This window comes from Schistocerca nitens, chromosome 5 (assembly GCF_023898315.1).
Source record: "Schistocerca nitens isolate TAMUIC-IGC-003100 chromosome 5, iqSchNite1.1, whole genome shotgun sequence".
Classification (NCBI taxonomy): Eukaryota; Metazoa; Arthropoda; class Insecta; order Orthoptera; family Acrididae; genus Schistocerca; species Schistocerca nitens.
In genome coordinates this window covers 734,739,379-734,763,523 of record NC_064618.1, presented here as the reverse complement: position 1 = coordinate 734,763,523, position 24,145 = coordinate 734,739,379, and the positions used below count along the sequence as shown (strand labels likewise).

The 24,145-nt window shown below is 46.0% G+C and overlaps 1 protein-coding gene across 2 annotated transcripts in view; it reads right to left on the bottom strand.

Annotated features, from left to right (window-relative positions):
- The window catches only part of LOC126260063 (b(0,+)-type amino acid transporter 1-like), a 548,204-nt gene that overhangs the window by 119,022 nt on the left and 405,037 nt on the right, over positions 1-24,145 (bottom strand). For both annotated transcript variants that reach the window (XM_049957257.1, XM_049957258.1), the window contains 4 exons: positions 22,942-23,067; positions 16,075-16,174; positions 2,499-2,543; positions 1,820-1,943 (listed from right to left, as the gene is read on the bottom strand). In XM_049957257.1, coding sequence (XP_049813214.1) covers positions 1,820-1,943; positions 2,499-2,543; positions 16,075-16,174; positions 22,942-23,067 — 395 coding nt within the window. The remainder of the gene's footprint in view (positions 1-1,819; positions 1,944-2,498; positions 2,544-16,074; positions 16,175-22,941; positions 23,068-24,145) is intronic.

Sequence of the window (24,145 nt, the reverse complement as noted above, 5' to 3'; positions counted from 1 at the left end):
GCGCCCCAAAACATTACTAAATGTTCTGCATAAGAGTGTTGGAGTGTGGAAAAGTTAGGATGTAAACATTGTCCTCGTTGCCTCCAGATATGAGTATCAGTATTGTCAGTTTGGAGACTGATATGGGTCTCATCAGAAATGAGCACTGTGTCCCAATACTGACTAGTGTACAAAGAGTTGTTTTATGCCCATGCGACACGAGTGTCTCTTCAAATTCAAGTTGGAGGAGAGGGGAAGTGTTGTGGCATTTAACCCTAGTTCACATAGCCTATTTCGCATCATTTGTGTTGACATCTGCAATCCTGAAGCTGTTTGGCACAGCTGCCACAGATGTGTAGGGGTTGAAGGTTCCAGATTGCTGTTATATGCAGATATCAAACCTGCATATCTGCAGTTTTTCTTCTGTGGCTACTTATGTGATGATCCTCAGCTGATCCTGTCATTAGAAAATTGTTCCAGATTGTAGAGACATTGCTTTGACTCACAGTGACATTTGCTGTCATGTCCGCCTGTCTGCTTCCCTGCTGCATTAGAATGACTATACAGAGCCTCTTATCATATGTTGTTGCTGTTGTTGTTGTTGTCTGAACCATCCTGAAGCAACCCAACTCTTGTAATGACACACAGCACAAGTACTGCAATATTTACAGGTGGCACGATTGCCATAGACTGTACACAGTGCCTCCTCACAGTAGAAATATGGACTGCTTCCACTGGAAATTCATTTCAAATATGAAAAATTTGTTTTGACTTTTATATTTTTGCACTGCCCTACATCTTTCACTGATTATAGTTTTCTATACAATCTGGAAACGCTGGTCATCCTACCTGACAACTTATTTATGTGTACTGAGAACATTAGTCGCCCTAATTTGGTTTCTTGTTTCTACAGAACATTCACCATCCACTGTAAAACACTGCATTTTGTCAGTCAAGGCTTCATAAAGATGATCACATGTTAGAGAGGGTACTACACACCATATCTTGTCAACATATGGCTCATTCAGAATACTCTCCATCACCATACCTTAGAAGACTCAATCTACCAAATCTCTTGTGTTTACTTTTTGCGAGATATGGTAGCTGAGGTGAGGGAGTTTATGTACTGTATTTCACTCTTATTCTTTTTACTAAACAGATGTGACAGGCATTCATTCGGTCACACATTTACTGTATTACATATATTGCACAAGAAGGGGAACCTTCAGGGATTTAGAGCAACTCAAAATATACGTAAAAGGAAGATGAGGTAATGATAGGAACTTAATCTGTAATATATATTAACACAAACTATCACTATGCTGTTTACTGCTACTTTCTCTTATGACACCTAAATGTAATTGTATAAATCAGGTATAAACCTGCTACTTTGGAAACAGGTGCTCTCTTCACAGCTATGCTATGCAACAGCTGTTTATATATTACTACTTACTTGACTACTATCATATTTTTCCAAGAAAATATTACTTACATCTGTAAATACTAAGTTATTTTCAGTGTATTACTACTTGTCATGTATATTTATAATAACTGCTACTTACTCATGTAATAATGTATTATGTCAAGACCACTTAGTTACTAAAATATTCAGATTACCAGTTTCAGCAATTTACTGCCATCTTCAGACCCACTCCCTCTTTTCCCCTGTCTGAACTGAAGATTTAGTTGGAAGCTACCAGTCCAACAAAAAGAAAAATAAAGTGACTTGTTTTTCATAGTAGAGAAATGTAGGAAATAATCTAATGTAGCATCCGTGTCCAACTTGTCTCTAATTGCCACAAACACATGGCTCTACAAAAAATGGTTTTTGATAATGTACCACAGCTACTGCAGGTGCTGCAATCATCTCTGGTATACTCAGCACTGTCATATATGAGACATTCATCATGAAGTAGAATAGAGTAACCAGAGGCACTGCAATCACTATGCTTCGGAGAATGTTCCTGTGAAAAGATGAATAGTTAGCTAAATATCAGTTCTGTCACATAAAAGATTGTTATATACATTATTCTTATGTTCATCTGGATTACCACACTCAATTTTTCATCAATTGACAACACCTATCTACCTCTCTGATAATTCTCCGACAAAATGAATGTAAACGTAATATAGAAAAGAAGATTAGGGTGTAATGTCCCATAGACAACCATGTCATTATAAATGAAGCCCAAACTCAAGTTTGGGGATGATGAGAAGAAATCTGGCTGCCCCTTTTTGAAGGAGCCATCCTGGCATTCACGGTAAGCCACTTAGAGAAATCACAGAAAAGTTAAATTTGAATGGATGAACAGAGAACTGAATGACCATCCTCCCCACTATTGGTCGAATGAGCCATCCTGGCATTCACGGTAAGCCACTTAGAGAAATCACAGAAAAGTTAAATTTGAATGGATGAACAGAGAACTGAATGACCATCCTCCCCACTATTGGTCGAATGTTTAATCACTGCACCACCACACTTGGTAGAAAATAAAACAGAAAAAATAAATCATACTCACACTTCTGGTTTCTTTACTTCTTCTGTTACGGTAGTCACCATTGACCTGGAAAAAAGGCAAGAAAAATTTAAGCACAACTTCTAATGGATTTGCATAGTAAAAATTCACTAAGATTTTTCAAATATTTATGAAGTAATGGAAAATCCAGGATGAAATACAATGCATATAATATGATGGAAAGATGAAAATACACATATGTGCACATGTGTAGACTGTATTTCAGAATATGACAAACAATTTAAAATGCAATAACCTTGAGCTATATTTAATGTTCATCTAAGATAAAATAATAATAAAAAAAATAAAATAAAATAATAATATGTATACTCATCTTTTATGACTGTGTTGCTGTAACCTTTGAACACAGAATCCTTTCAAACCAGTATTTGTTAAATTTAGCCTGCAGTTTTGTAGCCACATTTCATCTTAACTTAAGCTGGTATGTGAGTTAGACAAGATTGTTTATGAAAATATGAAATTTAGTAAATTTCATTGTCTGCAAGATACAGCTTCATGATGGTATTATCTTAACTTCCTCATGGGAAGTCATTTACTTCATGAAGGGATGTGTTGCACTGTTCAAGCATGTGATGGAGCTGTTCTCATGAGGGCTGTTTACATGGGATGAAATGGGACTACTTTCTTCCAATCAAAAGAGTGCACAACTTGCTATTTGGTAACTGCAGCCAATTAAATTCAAATGATCATCAGTCTAATATTGCAACAAGGTGTGCTGCACCCAGTGTGATGTTCAAATGGTTCAAATGGCTCTGAGCACTATGGGACTCAACTGCTGAGGTCATTAGTCCCCTAGAACTTAGAACTAGTTAAACCTAACTAACCTAAGGACATCACAAACATCCATGCCCGAGGCAGGATTCGAACCTGCGACCGTAGCGGTCTTGCGGTTCCAGACTGCAGCGCCTTTAACCACACGGCCACTTCGGCCGGCAGTGTGATGTAACAGTTAGACTTGCTGGCTGGCATGCTGCCAGTTTGCCATTTCAAACCCAACCAATAGCCATTATTTGTTAGTATATTCTGGAACATTTAATGTTTCTATAAATAGCGGAACTCTGTCCAGAAGTTCTGTTCTGTTCTAGGTGTACACTTGTCATTGCAATAAATGTGTTTTCAGTGGTAAGCCTTTTACTTCACTGACAACTTTCCTTTTAGATCTGAACTCTATTGTGATTTTGATGTAATGTTGTTTGCTGGAGACAATGGCTACTTCAAAACACCTACATCACTATGGTTCCAATTAGGCAATATAATAGTCATCACCTACACTTATAGGAACTGTAATATGAACATTAAATTGTTCCTGAGATCCATATCTGCAGCAAACCAATGGATTTAAAAACAGTAACAAGTCATATGCCCATCAGGCATACATCAGTCTTTTCCTGGCATGATGGTCAGGATCCAGTGAAATGATGAATGGATTTTACAGAGTTGCCACATACCATAGGTGAAATGACATGATGTATGTGGCAAATGTATACTTTTGCTCGGATGGCAGAGCCCGGCAGTGGATCAAAAACAATGAGAAGAAACTTTTTAGATGGTCCAATTCCAAGCCAAACTTAAGAAATCATTTAGTAACAATCAGTAACAAGCCTACTTAATTGAAGAACAATTAAGGAACAGCATCATGAGGAAATGACACAGTCTTACATACAGAATGTTTTGGCCCTATGCCTCATTGTGAATCTGAATGCGACAGAAGCTGACCAACTCATTGATTAAATTAGTCAAAAGAGGTGAGTACCGAGCACTTCTGGAGAAGGATGTCACAATGACAGAGGAATTCATCAAGCAGTGCCAGCACATTGGAAAATGGTACAGAAAAAAAAAAGAAGGACAAAACTGATAGGACTGACTCCTGAATGTGCTCCCTATGGAAATTTCTTGGTGGTGTATTAGTTCTATTTATTGATATCACAAGAACTGCATCAAATGAAATATTTCAACCTAAATCAATTCCTATAGTTGTTACTTTAACAGTATTAATCTTCATTATATTGACATTAATTATTTTAGATGTGATAATATTCATAGATTTCTTCAAAAATACCGAAATTATAAATATTAATAACTCAATCAATTATCAAGAAATAACAATATCTTTAGAAAAATTTTATGATAGGCCAACATTTATTATTACAATAATAATAATGATAATATACTTATTTTTAGCATTATTAGCAGCAGTTAAGATCACTAATATTAACCAAGGACCTATTTGTAAAATAGGATAATTTTACTAATGAATAAACCCTTATGATTAAGACACCCTGTCTCATAAGCCTGGAGGAGAGATACAGCAGTTCATGGCAGCCAAAACTATCAGACCAAGTGCGCAGCAGATAGCAGCCATGAATGTCAACCTGATACATCAGGCTGTAGTAGGGAATGTTGAACGAGGGTTATCTCCATCTTTGGCACCAATGTCCGACACTGCAGAAGAATAGATATTTGAAGACAAAGTACTACACTCTGGTATGGTTCCACTGTAGATACCCTGAACACATTGTCTGATAAGAAAACGAATATTCAATGACCATTATGCCATCATACATCAACTGTCACAACAGTTCTATTCGCACCAGTCAACTGCAGACAGTTACAGTTAACCTGTGGTACAAAACCCATCACTGTACCCTGGACGAGGTCATTCTACACCATGTCTTAGGCATTCCTCATCGCTATACAGAGGTGGTGTGCCAGCTGTTCACGTAACCACCAAATTCAAGAATTTTAACCAAGGCAACTGTCTATGGAGATCAGAAGAGATGAGATGAGATGAGATGAGATGAGATGAGGCCACCACAGATGAAAATCCTCCGAGGACAACAGTTATAAACATATTGGCAAATCTCACTGATGGCCGTCTTGTCTGGTTGGGTAGGTTGGTTTTGGGGTTTGATGGGGGCTACACATTGAGGTCATCAGTCCCCTGTTCCAAACAGACATACTTGTAAAAGCCCTATACAGTAAAAGCGTAACCTCTGCACCCAGAGGGAGGGAACACCAAGGGGAACAGAGCTAAAATGTACACTGCAATAACACAAAATAGAGGACACTTAAAAGGAGCAGGGCAAATAGTTGACTAGAGTAAAACAGACTACAGTGGTTGATGGATCAGGTAAAAGGTCAACCACTCAACTACAAACGAAGAACCTCCAGCTGGAAAGCATTGATAGAGGTACCAACACAACTTGTTACCATAAAAGACACTATTTTGGTATCCACATCACAATTAAAAGTCACTGGAGTGGGTGTAGTCTGAGAAATCATGCGAGAGTGCCCACATTAGAGTGAGTGATAAAACCTGGCTGCACAGATAAAATGTAAAACTGAGTCAGCTATAGAGGTATCGTCACCTAGAAATAAAGGAAGTGCAGCTGGTAAATTAAAGGACTGCCGCAAGTGGGCTAAAAGGGGGCAGTCCATCAGCAGATGGACCACTGTCAGCCCTTCATCACAGCAACACTTGGGCGGGTTCTCACGGCGAAGGAGATAGCTGTGGGTCAACCACATATGTCCAATTTGGAGACGGCAGAGAACAACTGAGTCCCTACGCGTGCTCCTCAAGGATGAGTTCCATATGGTCATGGACGACTTTACCATGCGGAGCTTATTTGGCGTGTTCAAGACAGACCATTCAGAGCTCCAGGCATCGTGGACCTTGCGATGTAGGGCTGACCATAGGTCTCTTTCCACGAGACCAAGCTCCAGGGGTGGCGAAGTGGTGGCCTGCTTGGCCATCCGATCGACACGTTCATTTCCTGGAATGCCGATGTGGCCCAGGGTCCACACAAATGTCGCTGAATGACCACACTCGGCGAGAGTAAAAACAGCATCTTGAATATCGCGTACTAAAGGGTCCCAAGGAAAACACTGGTCGAGTGCTTGCAATCCACTCAGGGAGTTACTGCTTATGACAAATGACTCCCCAGGGCAGGAGGAAAGGTGAGCGAGTGCACGATAAAGAGCAGATAAAGAGCAACCAGCTCCGCAGTGAAAACACTGCTCCCACAAGGCAGGGAAAGCTGCTCAACGTAGTCGCCGCTGACGAAGACTGGCAGGTGGAACGGAGGACTTGCGGAGTCGCAGGACAAATCCAAGCAAAGCCGCAAGCGAGGGAGGGACCAAGGAGGGGTAGAAGAAGAGGGCAGGAAGGACGGAGGAAGGGGAAAGGACTCGAGCGCCGAGAGAAGGGAATGAACGCGGACCGCGATCAGGAGACCCGACCTAGGCCGCCGTCGTGGGGAGGGGAGTGCTGAAGATGGAAAAAGGAGCCTGTGGTTTGGGTGGTCGGACAAGGCATGGACGCGGGCGAGGTAGGATGCAAACAACTGTTGTTGGCAGAATCGTAGGGGGGGGATTCCAGCTTCTACAAGAAGGCTAGTTACCGGACTAGTGCGGAAGGCACCTGTCGCCAGTCTGATGCCACAATGGAGAATCGGGTCGAGGATCTGCAACGTTGAATGCACCGCTGAATCGTACACCACGCTCCCGTAGTCGAAACGGGACTGGACTAAGGCCTTATAGAGCTGTAGGAGGGTTGTTCGTGCAGCCCCCCAAACGGTGTGGCTGAAGCAGCGAAGGATGTTGAGGTGCCGCCAGCACCGTTGTTTAAGCTCGCAAAGATGAGGTGTCCAAGTGAGCTGAGCATCAAACAACATGCCAAGGAAGCGCTGCGTCTCCTCAATACAAAGGAGTTCATTGCCAAGGTAGAGCTCTGGATGGAGGTGGACTGTTCAATGATGACAGAAATGCATCACTCGGGTCTTAGACGCCGAGAACTGAAAACCATGGTTGGATGCCCAAAAATGTGCCTTACAGATAGCTCCCTGCAGCCGCCGTTCAGTGACACTGATGCTTGAGGAACTGTAATAAGGACAAAAGTCATCGGCATATAGAGAGGAACAGACCGACGAGCCCACTGCAGCCGCAAGACCATTAATCGCCACCAAAAAGAGGGGGACACTGAGAACTGAACCCTGTGGGACACCATTCTCTTGAATATGAGCAGAGCTAAAATAAGCGTGAACTCTAACCCGAAAGGAGCGATTGGAGAGAAAATTCCGTAGAAAAATCAGAAGTGGACCCCGTAAGCCCCATTCGTGCAGCATAGCAAGGATATGATGGCGCCAGGTGGTATCGTACACCTTCCAAAGATCAAAGAAAACAGCAACTAGATGTTCTCGCCGAGTAAAAGCTGTACGAATAGCCGTCTCTAGCGAGACTAAATTGTCAATCGCCGAGTGGTCCTGATGGAAGCCCACCTGCTGCTGGGCCAGGAGGCCCTGAGCTTCGAGGATACACATGAGCCACCGACTCACCATCCATTCCAGGAGTTTGCACAGAACGTTGGTAATGCTGATAGGGCGATAGCTATCAACCACAAGCGGATCTGCACCAGGTTTCAGCACTGGGATGGTAACTCCATCCTGCCAATGAGTTGGGAAAACGCCTTCCATCCAGATGCGGTTAAACAGGGTGAGTAATTCACCCTGACAGTGTGCCGAGAGATGGCGAAGAAACTGGTTGTGAATTCGGTCTGGACCTGGAGAGGTATCGGGGCAAGCTGTAAGGGCACTTTGGAACTCCCATTCACTAAATGGGGCATTATATCATTCCCAACGGTGCGTGTGAAACGACAACTGCGTAAGCTCAGCCTGCTCTTTAATGGCGTGGAATTCTGCGCTGTAGCCTGCTTCATGGAACTACGAGTGAAGTACTCTGCCAGATGTTCGGCGATAGTGATTGGGTCAGTGCAAAGTGCACCCTGAAGAGAAAGGCAAGGGACAGACGCAGGAGGGCGAAAGCCAAAAATGCGCCAAACCTGTGACCATACCTGAGATGAGGAGGTGCGAGAACCTATGGTGGCAACATATCGTTCGCAGCAGTCCTGTTTGCTCTGCCAGATTAACCGCCCTCAGCCGTTTGAAGGCAACCAGATTCTCTAGGGAAGGATGATGCCGGTGTTGTTGCAGGGCTCGCCGGTGGTCCCGGATAGCTTCTGCAATCTGTGGTGTCCACCAAGGAACTGACTGACACCTTAGGGTACTTGAAGAACAGGGGACAGTTGCCTCGGCACCAGAAACAATGGCTATAGTGACCTCGTCCACTGCCAAATCAATGTCACCAGGAAGCGAAGCAATGGCCATAGTAGCTGTGGTGTAGGCTGCCCAATCAGCTCCACAAAGAAACCATCGTGGCAGCTGGTCAGGGGGTTGGGATTGAAGAAGAGAAACCAGGACAGGAAAGTGGTCGCTACCACAGAGGTCGTCGTGACCCTCCAACTGAGGTATGGGAGAAGACCTGGGCTACTAAGAGAGAGGTCAATGGCCGAGTATGTGCCATGAGCCAAGCTAAAATATGTGGGAGCACCAGTGTTAAGGAGACAAATGTCCTGCTGTGCCAAGAGAGCCTCAACGTTCCTACCCTGGCCCGAGATCTGGGCCCCACCCCATAAAGGGTGGTGGGCATTAAAGTCCCCCAAAAGGAGGAATGGTGGGGGGAGCTGGGCGAACAAGGCAGCTAGGTCAGCAAGAGGGACAACCTCATCTGGGGGAAGGTAGAGGGAACAGGTGGTAAGCTCCATTCCTGCCAGGATTCTAACACGCACAGCCCCGAGAGCCGTGTGAAGTGGCACTGGGGCACTAGGAACAGTGGCAAGAATATAAACACAGACACCGCCAGACAACCTGTCGTATTCTACGCGGTTCTTATAGTAACCCCGGTAGCCACAGAGGGAGGGGGTCCGCCGAATGGGAAACCAGGTTTCCTGTAGGGCCAGACAAGTGGCAGGGAAGCGGCAAAAAAGCTGTATCAACGCAGCAAGGTGGTAGAAAAATCCACGGCAATTCCATTGAAGGATAATGGTGTCCCACTGTGAAGACATGAAAGAACCTGGGGGGGGATAGGTCACGCCTTAGAAGCGCTCGCCGTCATCGATTGTGAAGTAGCCTAATCAACGTCCATACGAGCTGCGGGTCGAGCAACATCTAGCTCCTGAGTGGACGCTAGATGCTCCACGTCATCTTCATGTGCAGTGGTGAACTCCTTTTCTGTCTCTATTCCTTCTCCTTTTGCTTTTTCTTCTTTTTGGTAGGGTCCCGTTTGTCCTTCAGTTTATCAGGCAGGGTGGGCTTTTCTGACTCAGCCTCATGGACCGAGGAAGACCTGGAAGCCCTACGGTCCTCAGGTGGTGGCTTTTTCAGCCACTGGCTGACATCTGGAGGGGCAGTAGCCGTGGAAGGGAGGGCACCAAGCGATCCCTTCCACATGAGGGGAGCTGGAGGAGGCGGGCACTTCTCCGGCGCAGGGGTGGGGACTGAAGTCCCCAAAGAAGGAAGGGTTGTTACTCCCGATGTTGGAAACAGGGGAGCCACAAAAGAGGGTGTTCCCCCAACTACCAGGGGGGCAGGAATAGACGGCCGGGCTGGAGGGCCCACAAAAAATGGCTGAGCTTGGGGGCTCCTCGCCAGGGATGGCGACATCAAAGCTGTTGCAGCATATGTCGATGAAATGCGCACAGGGTGAAGTCGATTGTACTTGCATTTAGCCTCTGTGCAAGTGAGCCTGTCCAAGGTCTTATACTCCATAATCTTCTGTTCCTTTTGATAAACCATGCAGTCTGACGAGCAAGGTGAATGTTTCTGTCCACAGTTGACACAAACAGGGGGCGGTGAACATGGGACGTTGGGGTGGGAGGCACATCCACAATCCCGACAGGTGCTGGGAGCTGGGCAAGGCTCCCCTCACGTGGAAGGGATCGCTTGGTGCCCTCCCTTCCACGGTTACTGCCCCTCCAGATGTCAGCCAGTGGCTGAAAAAGCCACCACCTGAGGACCGTAGGGCTTCCAGGTCTTCCTCGGTCCATGAGGCTGAGTCACATCTCGATGACATATGCCCAAACCTCCAGCACTTAAAGCAGCGCATGGGAGGAGGGACGTAAGGCTTAACATCATATCGATATATCATCACCTTGACCTTCTCGGGCAGGGTGTCACCCTCGAAGGCCAAGATGAAGGCGCCGGTGGCGACCCTACTATCTTTAGGTCCCCTGAAGACACATCGTACAAAGTGGACACCGCGGCGTTCCAGATTTGCACGGAGCCCGTCGTCAGACTGCAACAACAGGTCACGATGAAAAATAAGTCCCTGAACCATATTTATGTTCTTATGAGGCGTAATTGAGACTGCAACATCACCGAGCTCGTCACAAGCAAGCAATGCCTGTGACTGTGCTGGGGATGCTGTCTGTATGAGGACTGCTCCAGACCTCATTTTAGACTTGCCCTCAACTTCTCCAAACTTGTCCTCTAAATTTTCCAAAAAACTGAGGCTTTGTGGTCAGAAATGAGTCTCCATCTGTTCGGCTGCAAACCAGAAATCGAGGAGAATACATCTCACCAGGTAATTTATACCGCCATTCCTCCTCTGGTGTGTGCAGGGAAGGGAACGATTGGGGGTCATACTTTAAAGCATTGAACCTTCCTTTCTTAGAGACTCGTGCTTGCGCACTATTCATATTTCTTTTAATGGTGGTCCCACGAGCAGCTAGGGGAAGGAATGTCCACCAAGACAGAGCCCCGCTTGCCTGGGTAAGCCTAATACAACCGGGGGGGGGGGGGGGCAGGTTCCCCAGAGGTCGCCCGCTAGCAACTGTTCTACCTCAACAGCCATGCATCTCCTCGGCGCGCAGCACACCTTGAGATTGAGGGTTTTTTTTTTTTTTTTATAGAGGTTTATACCATCCTCACGACCCAGGCATTTAAGCCAAGATCCCCGGGCTCTGTACCGTACAATGTTCCACCATCGTGTCTTACGGTGGTCGTATAAGCATGCTCAGAGCTTACGCTATTGAGGACTGGTGGCGCTTCCCAGTGCCCAGCTCAGGGTCCCTGGGGTCACCAAGCCCGTACCCAGCAATTAAATGCTGAGCCCCCTGAGGGTTCTTGTCTGGGCACCAGTTGCTCAGGTGCTTCTTTTCCTCTAATGTCAAATGCTTATCGTCATGAGCTAAAGAAGAGTATGTTCCATGATACAGAAGTGACTGCTGCAAATCAAAAACTGGAAATGCATCCAACCAACAGGAGCATGTAATGCAAGAATAACTATCAATTACAGAACACAGGCCTTTGAAGCTTTTCATTTCAGTAGAATATAGCCATAATGTTATTGTTTTGCAGGCATCAAAAGCAGTCAGACTGTGGAAGATTAGAGCTCTAAATTGACGAAACTATTCCAGGAAGTACATGTAATGCAGATTGCTTTGCATGGTTGTTTACAGTTAAGCATTGAGACATTGGTACCATGCCTTCATCACTGAGGTGAGTTCGAGTCATCAGTCTAGATGCTCACTTAAACTGTGAAGTTTCTATTGATTGCAATAAGCTCCTCTGGTTCAGTAAATAACCCTACTTACCAGCAATGATCATAAGCATTACAGGTGGTCAAAGAGAACTTTTGGATTACTAATTGTCAGGAGCAGCCACAAATCATCCCTAAAAGTAATGGGCATAGGAACAGGTAGGTCAGTCCAGGACATGCTGCTCAGTGTCATCAGTGAATAATCTTGCCCTGTTACCACTACAGACAATGGAATGGAGAAGTTACAATCTAACTGCCAATAGGATATGGCCTGTGCAAGCATCAATGTCAGCAAGTGTTAGCCATTATGCGGCAGTTTTTGAATGGTTTTTAATCTGAAATGGAGAAAAGAAAGGCAGTTTTTGAATGGTTTTTAATCTGAAATGGAGAAAAGAAAGATCAAGAGGCTATTGATAAAATGCTGTATGACCATTGGGGATCATCCACCAACTAGCCAGCACATGTATAGGGTGTCGCCACTTGAACAACGCACAACTTGACAGCAGGAGAAGACGGTGCTGCACAGATGACATACCTGAACCTTCAGAATGTGCCTAGTCCTCTCCTACAGTCCTTGTGGAGAAGGACAACACATGGCATTTTAACATCAACTACCAACAACTGAACAAAATCATGAAGAAAGATGTTTATCCATTGCACCACATTATTGATATCTTAGGCTGCTTGAAAGAAGTAAAGCATTTCTCAACTATGAACACATGTTCAGGCTGCTGGTAAATTGATGTTGTTGAGGCTGACTGGAAAAGAATGCTTTCATAACTCCTGATGGCCTCTGTGAATTAAAGTTATCCCATTTCAACTGTGAAATGCTCCAGCCACTTTCGAACATATGATGTACAGCCTGCTTTGATACCTGAAATGGATGGCACCTCTTCATTATCTCAATGAAATTATTGTTTTTTTTTTCCGAATACACTTGGAAAATGTCTAAGTCGCCTGACAACTGCGTTGGACTGCATTCATAATTATCTGAATTCGAAAAAGAGCCTCTTTGTTGCCCAAGAAATTAATATCTTGGGTCACACAGTTAATGGTTATGGAGTTTGTCCTGATCAGGAGAAAATAAGAGCAGGTACATGTTTGCTGACTCCTTGGTACACTCATGATGTGGAAAGTTTTCTTGAAATGCATATGTACTACTGGTGATTCATAGAGCACTTCTGTAACAAGGCATGTCCCTTGCAGGAACTATCACAGGGAGATACCAGATTTTCCAAGAACAAGTTGTGTGGAAGATCTTTTCTTGTCCTTAATGAGTCACTATCATCATCTCTAGTCCTAGCATTGTATGGCAAAAATACTGAGACAGAACTTCACATTGACATTAGCAGTTATGGTATAGGTGCAGTTATAGTGCAACCTCAGGAAGACTCTTCCAAAGTACTCTCCAAGTCTGGAATGAGTTACTTTACAATACATCTGCAGAACAGTGACTTGCAGTTGTTTTGTCCATCAAGTTTTCACAGCATTTACTTGGCAAATAATAAATGGTTGTGGTGGACCATCATTCTTTATGCTAGTTGATTAGCCCGAAGGATGTCAGGTCAACAGAATGTTGTATAAGAGGAACTATGATCTGATGGATGCAGAAATGGTTGTTAGCCATCCCAGCTCATCTATGACCAACTGTCCTGAAGTTTCTCTGTGACACTCCAACATGTGGTCATTTGGGACTTGTGAAGACTCTAGACAAAATAAGATGCAGGTATCACTAGCCAGGTCTCTAACAAGTTATTGGACACTGTGTGAACAACTGTAAGCAATGGCAGCAATGAGACACATGGCACAATGACCTCTAGAACATCTGGAATCAATTCCACCGGCAGCAGCGACATTCCACTGAATCAGAATCAACTCCTGAAGTCGATAAATGGGAATCTACAGATAATAGGCTGCACTGACTACCTCATCCATAACACTGTCATCTGGACTCGCATTCGGGAGGACGACGGTTCAATCCCGCGTCCGGCCATCCTGATTTAGGTTTTCCGTGATTTCCCTAAATCGCTCCAGGCAAATGCCGGGATGGTTCCTTTCAAAAGGGCACGGCCGACTTCCTTCCCCGTCCTTCCCTAATCCGATGAGACCGATGACCTCGCTGTCTGGTCTTCTTCCCCACAACAACCCCAACCCAACACTGTCATCGACATTGTGCTGACTGTTGAAGCTCTGGAAATCTGAAAATTTCTTGTAGAAGACATCATTTTGAAGCACGGAGCATGCTGTGTGCTGACCTCTTATCTTATCAGAGGTAATTTCACATTGCAACAGCACCCACTGAATGGCGACTGCCTACTGTTCACCGATGAACAGTCCCATGGAACATTTTAATAAGACATTGTTAGTTATGCTGTCAATGTATGTTTATGTCAAACAGAGAGACTGAGATACAATACTGCCCATCATGATGTGTATTCAGCACAGCGAAGGAAGACTCTACAGGCTTCATACCTTTCTCTCAGGTCCACTTTTGTGAGGCCTATATGACAATGGATACACTGTTCCCATTTCATCAAGATGATGCTTAGGATGACTACATGAAACAGCTCATCACCAGGACCAAAGAAGCAAGACAGCTGGATTAAAAATGGACCCTGGATGTCCAGGAGACAGACCGAGAGTGCTATAATGCTGAACACCAGTTAGTGAGATACAGCCCTGGAGACTTGGTATTGATTTTGACACCTGTGCAGAAAGTGGGATTATTGGTAAACTTACTGAAACACTTTTGGACTGTCTCACACTCTCCTTGCTTGTCAGATGTCAGATACAAAAGGCAAGGACTGTGACCCTTCACGCAGAAGATAATGGTGCAGAAACATTGCCCATATCTTGTATATGAAGCCCTACTAGTCCTGAGGCACAGACCGATAATGGGGGGCTTTACATTCAAGTAAACTGAAGACCCACTCTACGATCACGTAGCTTCCATGGGTGGTACAACCTTTGATGCTGATTACAGTGAGGTGTGTGTGACAACACGACCAGAATGCAAGGATACACCAGCGCTACTGTCTAGAGGACCACTGACAAGATCTAGATTCAGGGTGCTGCAGTCACCTCCAGTAAGAACTTCTGAAACAGTGGGTCACTGTTTCTCCAGAAAAGGGATCAATAGAGTGAGCTGTGGTGCATGTTACGTGACTCAGATGTTAACGTCACTGGCTGGTGCACTGTGGGTATCAAGTTCAAATGCAACTACCAGAATTATTTGTTTCTTTTTTTTTGTATTTGTCATTGCCAAGTTTTTTCTAAATTTCTTTTGCTTGTCATGTTAATATATTCTGGAATATTCGATGTCTGTATAAACTGCTGCACTCTTGGTCAATGAGTTCAGTGCCATCTATGTGCTTGTGCTTGTCACAAAAGTGCTTTCACTGGTGAGTGTTCTAGTTCATTGACAATCCTGCTTTTGGATTTGGAATTTATTGTGGTTGTGATGTGACAGTATTAAAAGAATGTCAGTAACGCAGTGATTTACACTATAAGAAAGTGTATTTCAAAATCAGATGATTCGTACAATTTCATGCTAAATTTGAACAGTTTCCCAAAACTAGAGGTGAGATAATACTGCACTGCAGTGGCAATTTATACTTACAATTAACTGTGTATCAAGGGAATATTGCAATTCAGTTGCGACCCACCTTTATAGCTGTGCATGTTAGAACACCGCGTCTGGATTGGGACAGGTGGACCAGCTCAGATCAAATCCATTCAGCAGATTGATGACATGGGTCTGTGTGCCAGCTAACCTGGATGTCTGTATTAGGCAGTTTCAGACATACTGGGCTGGTACACATATCTGCGTCGGTTACATGATTTGCAAACACTTAGAAAACATAGCACACTTTCACATGGATATGACACTAAAAGCAGACAGTTGGGGGTACAGTACACTAACTCCATCCCAGGAGGAGGCCCTGGAGGCGGAGGGAAAGGGAGGGGCGGGGGGGGGTTGGCAACTGGAAGGTCATGTGGCAGCCCTATAACATTAACAATGCCAAATCAGATAACCATGCTGACAGTGTGTAGGTATGTGATAAAGGCAAAATGAAAACACAAAAGTTTTAGTTCAGTTATGAGTGGCATCATACCTACTGACAACACACAAAATAATATCAATTCTGAACGAAGATGTATGTGAAGATAGTTACAAGATACAGACCATCCATCAAATGCCCAGAGCCCACTGTAGAAGGCGAGGGAGATGTCTCGTGCAGAGTTGCTGGAACCCTCAAAACCAGTGCTCAGATTGCGAGTGTTGCCTGTAACAGAAAGAGAACATTCACTTAGCTATTTATGTTACAGACCTCAAAACATGAATTTGCTTAATCTGGCTACTATCACATGATTGTGTGGGTGCATATATCTGCTTGTGGTGTGCATATGTGCATGTACATATTAAACACTGCATTGAAAAACACTCACGTCAGAAAACTCTTAAGTGGTCTGCATGTTACACTTTCTGATCAGACGATGTGCTGTAGTATCATAGCGAGAGATACCAATTATGATTCACGCAACAGGCAAATAACTGACTTCATGATTTATAACCAACATCAGCAAAAATCATTATCTGTGGTTCCCTTCCACCCAATGATGTATAAGGGGCAGTCAAATGAAAACGAGACATGTGGTAAAGAGGTAAGTAAACTATTTATCATTTCAAAAGTAGTCACCATAACTGTTAATAACATTTATCTAGCTGTGAGACAAGACGGTCAGTGTCTTCATGAAAAAATGTTTGCAGCTGCCTATGAAACCATGATTGTGCCCAGGTGTGCACCTCCTCACCTGAAGTAAAGTGACAGCCACCAGAACCAGTTCTAGAACATTTTTCCACACAAGCGTCTCATTTGCCCCCACGCCCCCCTCCTACTCCTTCCTTTTCCCCTCATACACATCATTTGTTGAAGTTTTCACTACTGATTGTGATACACACTGTACAGAAATCTTGCACTGGGTGCCCCTCTCAGCTTGGCGCCCGAAGCAGCCCCTACTACTCGTACTTGTGATATGTCATATGTAGAAACCTTACCACTGTGGCGCCCCTCTCAGCCTAGTGCCATAATCGTCAGCTTGTGTTGCTTGTGCCTTAAACTGACCAAGGAAGGAGTATGTCAACATGTCGTACATTTTATCTAACTAAATAATTTTGCAGTATTGTGTACAATATACTCAAGTGATCCCTCTGTCTGTCATAATGAACTAATGGTATTCCACAACACTGCACAGGTGTAATTTAAAAGTGTGGAAAAGTTTTGTATCACTCATTTATTACATACAGTTCTTTACCACCAGACTGTGCACAAATTTACTGTATGCAGTTACAAAACATCATGTTGTGTTCTCACGAAATCAAATCTCCATCTCTTTATCATGATCATTGCATTAGATGGAGTAATTAAGCCATCATACAATAGTTTTACCAACTCAGCTGTTCAACAGATCTACAACACCATTAGGTCACTGAAAAGCACCAGTAATTCTTCTGGCTATTATGACAACTAAATCAGAGTACTGAAATCCGATAACAACTTTACAGCAATTGTTGCACTGGGATCTTTTACTGGGTTGGATCAACAGACAGGATAGAGAACATCAGCCAAGGAGAGCAGAGCAGTGTTCTTCGTCACAGATTCATTTAGTAACTGCGAGAGCATCACAGAGATCCTCATTGAACTCCTGCGGCAGACACTATACGGCAGGCATTGTGCGTCATTGAGAGGCTTACTCTTTACATTCCACAATGTATCGAGCGACGTATTCCTTCAAAACGCAGCTTGTAAAATGGCCGCGACTGGAAAATCATAGAAATTAGGGCAAGGATTGGTGACAGAAGTTCCTGCTATGCACCATTCATTAATGGAACAGGGAAGGCAGAAAGCGGTGCGAGAAATACCCTACACATAGCTTGTAAGGTGGCGTGTAGGTTAACATCTCTACAGCAACTAACAGATCACTTTAATTAAGGCAATCATGTGAAAGCAGTCAATCGAAGCTTTCAAGATGTGGTGTCACTGAATGATGATGGATGATGAATGGACTGAGAATGTACATGAAGGACAGCATTGTACGGCATGGAGTTGTGGACTGTGGCGAAACCAGAAAACAAGAGAACTGAGCGTGTAAGTTGGATGCTATGGTTAGATGCTGAAATGTTGTTTAATTGGTAAGATAGGAAACACAGGCTGGGATAGCCGTGCAAGTTAAAGCACCGCTTTCGGGATGGGCAGATGTGCTGGTCCAGGATTGAATCCGCCCGGCGTAATGACGAGAGTGTGCGCTTGCCAGCCTGGATGTGGTTTTCAGACTGTTTGCCACATCACGTCTTGGTTACACCATTCACAAACATTTAGAAAACTTCAGCTCACTTTAACTCAAAAAACGCTAAACGCAGACGGGTGGGTATACACTCATTCTGTCCTATGAGGTAACCGGGGAAACAACAGGAAGGTCATCCGATCACCCCTTAAACTAGCCATGTGAAATCAGTTAATAACCAGATGTGGGACAAAGGCACAAGCAATAGATGTTAAGGAACTGCTGAGGAAAGGAACATGTGGAAAACTAAAGAAAGGGACAGGATGTGGGAGATGTGTTAAGAAAATGGTATAATTTTCAAGGCAATAGAGGGAACTGTAAATGGAAAAAAACTGTGTGTGGGGGGAGAGGGATGGAGAGAGGGGGGGCAAGGAGAGAGAGGGGGGGCAGGGAGAGAGAGGGGGGCAACGAGAGAGAGAGGGGGGCAAGGAGAGAGAGAGGGGGGCAAGGAGAGAGAGAGGGGGGCAAGGGGAGAGAGAGAGGGGGGCAAGGGGAGAGAGAGAGGGGGGCAAGGAGAGATAGAGAGGGGGGCAAGGAGAGAGAGAGGGGGGGCAAGGAGAGAGATAGGGGGCAAGGGGAGAGAGAGGGGGCAAGGGGAGAGAGAGGGGGCAAGGGAAGAGAGGGGGGCAAGGGGAGAGAGGGGGGCAAGGGGAGAGAGAGGGGGCAAGGGGAGAGAGGGGGGCAAGGGGAGAGAGGGGGGGCAAGGGGAGAGAGGGGGCAAGAAGAGAGGGGGGCAAGGGGAGAGAGGGGGGCAAGAAGAGAGAGGTGGCAAGGGGAGAGGGGGGGCAAGGAGAGAGAGGGGGCAAGGAGAGAGAGAGGGGGGCAAGGAGAGAGAGAAGGGGGGCAAGGAGAGAGAGGGGGGCAAGGAGAGAGAGAGGGGAGGCAAGGAGAGAGAGAGGGGAGGCAAGGAGAGAGAGAGGGGGGCAAGGAGAGGGAGAGAGGGGGGCAAGGGGGGAGAGAGGGGGGCAAGGGGGGAGAGAGGGGGGCAAGGAGAGAGAGGGGGCAAGGAGAGAGAGGGGGCAAGGAGAGAGAGAGGGGGGGGCAAGGAGAGAGAGAGGGGGGGCAAGGAGAGAGAGAGGGGGGGCAAGGAGAGAGAGAGGGGGGGGCAAGGAGAGAGAGAGGGGGGGCAAGGAGAGAGAGAGGGGGGGCAAGGGGAGAGAGAGGGGGGGCAAGGAGAGAGAGAGGGGGGCAAGGAGAGAGAGAGGGGAGGCAAGGAGAGAGAGGGGGGGCAAGGAGAGAGGGGGGCAAGGAGAGAGGGGGGCAAGGAGAAAGAGGGGGCAAGGGGAGAGAGGGGGGCAAGGGGAGAGAGGGGGCAAGGGGAGAGAGGGGGCAAGGGGAGAGAGGGAGGCAAGGGGAGAGGGGGGGCAAGGGGAGAGAGGGGGCAAGAAGAGAGGGGGGCAAGGGGAGAGGGGGGCCAGGGGAGAGGGGGGCCATGGGAGAGGGGGGCCAGGGGAGAGAGGGGGCAAGGAGAGAGAGAGAGGGGGGGCAAGGAGAGAGAGAGAGGGGGGCAAGGAGAGAGAGGGGGGCAAGGAGAGAGAGAGGGGGGCAAGAAGAGAGAGGTGGCAAGGGGAGAGGGGGGGCAAGGAGAGAGAGGGGGCAAGGAGAGAGAGGGGGGCAAGGAGAGAGAGAGGGGGGGCAAGGAGAGAGAGAGGGGGGGCAAGGAGAGAGAGAGGGGGGGCAAGGAGAGAGAGAGGGGAGGCAAGGAGAGAGAGGGGGGGCAAGGAGAGAGGGTGGCAAGGAGAGAGGGGGGCAAGGAGAAAGAGGGGGGTAAGGAGAGAGAGGGGTGGATAAAGGGAGAGAGAGCGGGGAAGGAGAGAGAGAGCGGGGAAGGAGAGAGAGAGCGGGGAAGGAGAGAGAGAGCGGGGAAGGAGAGAGAGAGCGGGGAAGGAGAGAGAGAGAGAGGGCGGTAAGGAGAGAGAGGGGGAAAGGGGAGAGAGGGGGAAAGGGGAGAGAGGGGGCAAGGGGAGAGAGGGGTCAAGGGGAGAGAGGGGGCAAGGGGAGAGAGGTGGCAAGAAGAGAGGGGGGCAAGGGGAGAGAGGGGGGCAAGGGGAGAGAGGGGGCTAGGGGAGAGAGGGGGCTAGGGGAGAGAGGGGGCAAGGGTAGAGAGGGGGGCAAGGGGAGAGAGGGGGCAAGGGGAGAGAGGGGGGCAAGGGGAGAGAGGGGGGCAAGGGGAGAGGGGGGGGCAAGGGGAGAGGGGTGGCAAGGGGAGAGAGAGGGTGGCAAGGGGAGAGAGAGGGTGGCAAGGAGAGAGAGAGGGGGGCAAGGAGAGAGAGAGGGGGGGCAAGGAGAGAGAGAGGGGGGGCAAGGAGAGAGGGGGGCAAGGAGAGAGGGGGGCAAGGAGAAAGAGGGGGGGTAAGGAGAGAGAGGGGGGATAAGGGGAGAGAGAGCGGGGAAGGAGAGAGAGAGCGGGGAAGGAGAGAGAGAGCGGGGAAGGAGAGAGAGAGCGGGGAAGGAGAGAGAGAGCGGGGAAGGAGAGAGATAGAGAGGGCGGTAAGGAGAGAGAGGGGGGTAAGGGGAGAGAGAGGGGGGTAAGGGGAGAGAGAGGGGGGAATGAGAGAGAGGTAGGGGAATGAGAGAGAGGGGGGGAATGCGAGAGAGAGGGGGGAATGCGAGAGAGAGGGGGGAGGGAGAGAGAGGTGGAGAGAGATTGGGAGGGAGGGGGAGGGAGGGGAGAGAGAGGGGGGAGAAAGAGAGATAGAAGGAGAAGGAGAGGGAGAGGGGTGGAGAGAGAGGGGGGGGAGATAGAGGTGGGAGGGAGAGGGGGGAGGGAGAGAGATAGGGGCGGGAGAGGGGAGAGAGAGGGGGGTGGAGAAAAAGAGAGTAGAAACTGGAATAAATCCAACAAATAACTGAGAACGTCATGTAACTGTTATTCAGGTGTTACTCTGTGATGAAGAGGTTAGCAGAGGAGATGAAATCTTTTTGGGCTGCATCAATCAAACCAGCGGAAGACATCAGGAGGTGGGGGGGGGGGGGGGAGAGACACTGGAGTAATGCAGATTCTGCGAGGCACTATAAAGGTCTAACTAAGGTGGTCATTGCATTGTGGCCACAGAATATAATGACTAAATCTCTGGTGTTTGTCAGGAGAACTATGAACTGTGCAGGATACATCCAAAATATCGACCAAGACTTTGCCTTTGTTCCTACTGTGTCGAGGAGATGCACTCTTCCAACAGGATGGTACTCATACTCACACTTCTCTCACTACGCAATATTCTCTATAATGTCTCGATCTCTGTTAGTAGAAATTAGTCTATGGCAGCTGCCACTATAATTTAAAGAGAAATTTTAAGATCTCAGCTGTATGAGGGCACTGCATTAAATGCAATGGTGACAAGTGGAAATCTGTGCCAAACTGAGGCTCGAAACCAGATACTCCATTTCTCTAGAGCAGTTGCCGTAACCGTCTCGGCCATCCGATAACGCCATCGATCCAGTCCAAATTCTCACACATTGCACACAGCAGATATAGTTTCCTCCGTCCCTTATCTTCTATCTCATCACAGCTATTCAGCCGAGTCTCACAAGTGTTCGGATGAGAGAGCATTTGCACAGAAGATGTAACTTCGCCCTAAAGGCGTACATATGCACATATTTATATCTGTGATGGACAGGAGGTGTGCTCGAATGTTAAGGCGACCGTTTTAGAGCATCCGGGTCAGAGTCCCGGTCCAGTACAAATCTTCACATGTCGCCGTTGCATTTAATGCAATGCCCATACACACCTGAGGTCTGAAAACTCTTGTTCAGTCTGTATATGTGGCTGCTGTATCATACAAACAGTGTCTGTTCTTTCGGATATGCCTGAAAGAACAGGCACCACACATATATAATTACGTTCTAAAATTTAGTTTATTGTGCATGTTTATTTATTTTATGTCCATGGAGATATATCAGTAGTGCCTGTGAAGATAATTATTCTACTGGATACCAATGTCTGTGGTGATACATGTCAATATTGTTAAGCTGGCAACGTAAGTGATATTACCGGATGATTAAAGGAAGGAGTTTTTGCAGTCACACACGTATCATGTAGTGAGCAGTGTAAGGGCGTACCCAGGATCTGAACTGGGGGTGGCAGGTCATACTAGTCTCAGGAGACAAGGACTCGAGACAACATACAGCACTTCTTATTAAATAAAACAGTAAACCAGTGAAAAACTGCTTTTAATAAACATTTTAAATACAAGAATGCACCTGTACAATCCGAGAAAACATGCAGCATTTCTTGTTAAATAAAACAGTATACTAGTGAAAAACTGCGAATATCTTCTAGCCTGCCCCTCTTGCCCCTCGCTGGGTACGCCCATGGTGCAGTGTGTGTCAGTTGTGCATGGAGGGAAGCCACTTGGTGCTGTTTGCTTTACCAGCTACATCGCTTGATTGTTTCCAATAAATTGTGGAAGTAAAGTGGACAGTATCTTAAATGAATTTTGAGATGTCAATGAGTATCCGCACTAACAGTCACAGTACTGGATTTTGCCTGAGGCCACTTACAGGTTAGAGATATTATTGTCTAAAAATATTTTCCTGTAGTGTCTTATCCTTTAAATGTGGTCAGACGCTGTCTTTGAACTGTATGATGTAGGAACACGAAAGCAAGTGAAAGCTTTCTTTCAGTTTTCCTCTACATTTATAGCAGCCGTTTTGTTGAAATAAATAAACTATAAAAAGCGGTTTCGGTGCAAGGACACCTGATACTTACCGATGCAAAGCTCGTAGAGGCCTCCCAAGACGACAACGCAGCACGCGACGAGCTTGGCCACAGTGAAGATGTTCTGCACACGCACGTACAGCTTCACGCTCCACACGTTCACGTATGTGATCAGTCCTGTAGCAGAGGAACGCACGTCACACCACAACAATCATTTAACTGATAATCAGTTCCGTCTAGCGAAGACATTCGTCTTTGTAGACTTTTTTAGACTAGTACAGTCCCTCGTTTCTTTCTCTCTCACCATTTGTACTATTCTACAATACACATATGAAATTGTTTTACAACTGCAAAGATAATTATGCTGACGGCGATCTAAAGTGAACTAACCACTTGTAAGCCCGTTATGCATCGTGGATATATTTTATCGTGCCTATTTCAAGATTATTACTCATGTTTAAGAATTACACTTTGTCCACTTGACCTCCCATTTTTTAGTATTTGACATTTTTCACTTTGTATATAATAGAAGGGTGAAGGCGGCTTGAAACATTTGCCTTGTATAGGGCTAATATCAACATAGAAATCTCGTTAGATAATGATTCTGTAATTTCAAGACGGATCGTTTTGACATGACTGTTTCTCCATGTTCAGGTATATCTGTAGACCTCGATGAAAACGTTTAAAAGGTTTGATTCATGATAGCCTCCTAAATGTTGAATGTGATTAAATGCGACTATTTAACTTTGATGCGACATTTCCATTCAATGGGCAAGGTTCAATAGTAGAGTGTAGATGTGCTACAAGCTCTAATTCGAAACAGAAAAATATAAAAGTGGTGCCTATTTATGCATGTTTGAATGTCGCCAGTTTTGTCATAAATCATTTCTATTCAATATCGTCTCTGTTGAAGGTATATGGAGCCATAATGTTAGCTTCGTAAACCAAAATCAACAGCCGTGTTCTAACGAATAACATTTCAATCAAAGACCAGCGTGTGTACACACAATGTTATGTACCGGATAGAACAAAGAGCATGTTAGCAAGTTATGTATTGCAAAATGTTTGGCAGGAATTTGCCAACAACTGAGACGACTTGCGGTCGCAGCGTGAGAATTAGAACGAAAAAGGCAAATTCTGGCGCTGGTGGCGGTGCTGCTGCTGCTGCAGTTGCAGCCCAGTTTTTGAAAAAAGAAGCTATCTAGGAGCCGGGTTAGGTGGTCATCCTTCACCGTGTCACCTGATCTCACGCTCT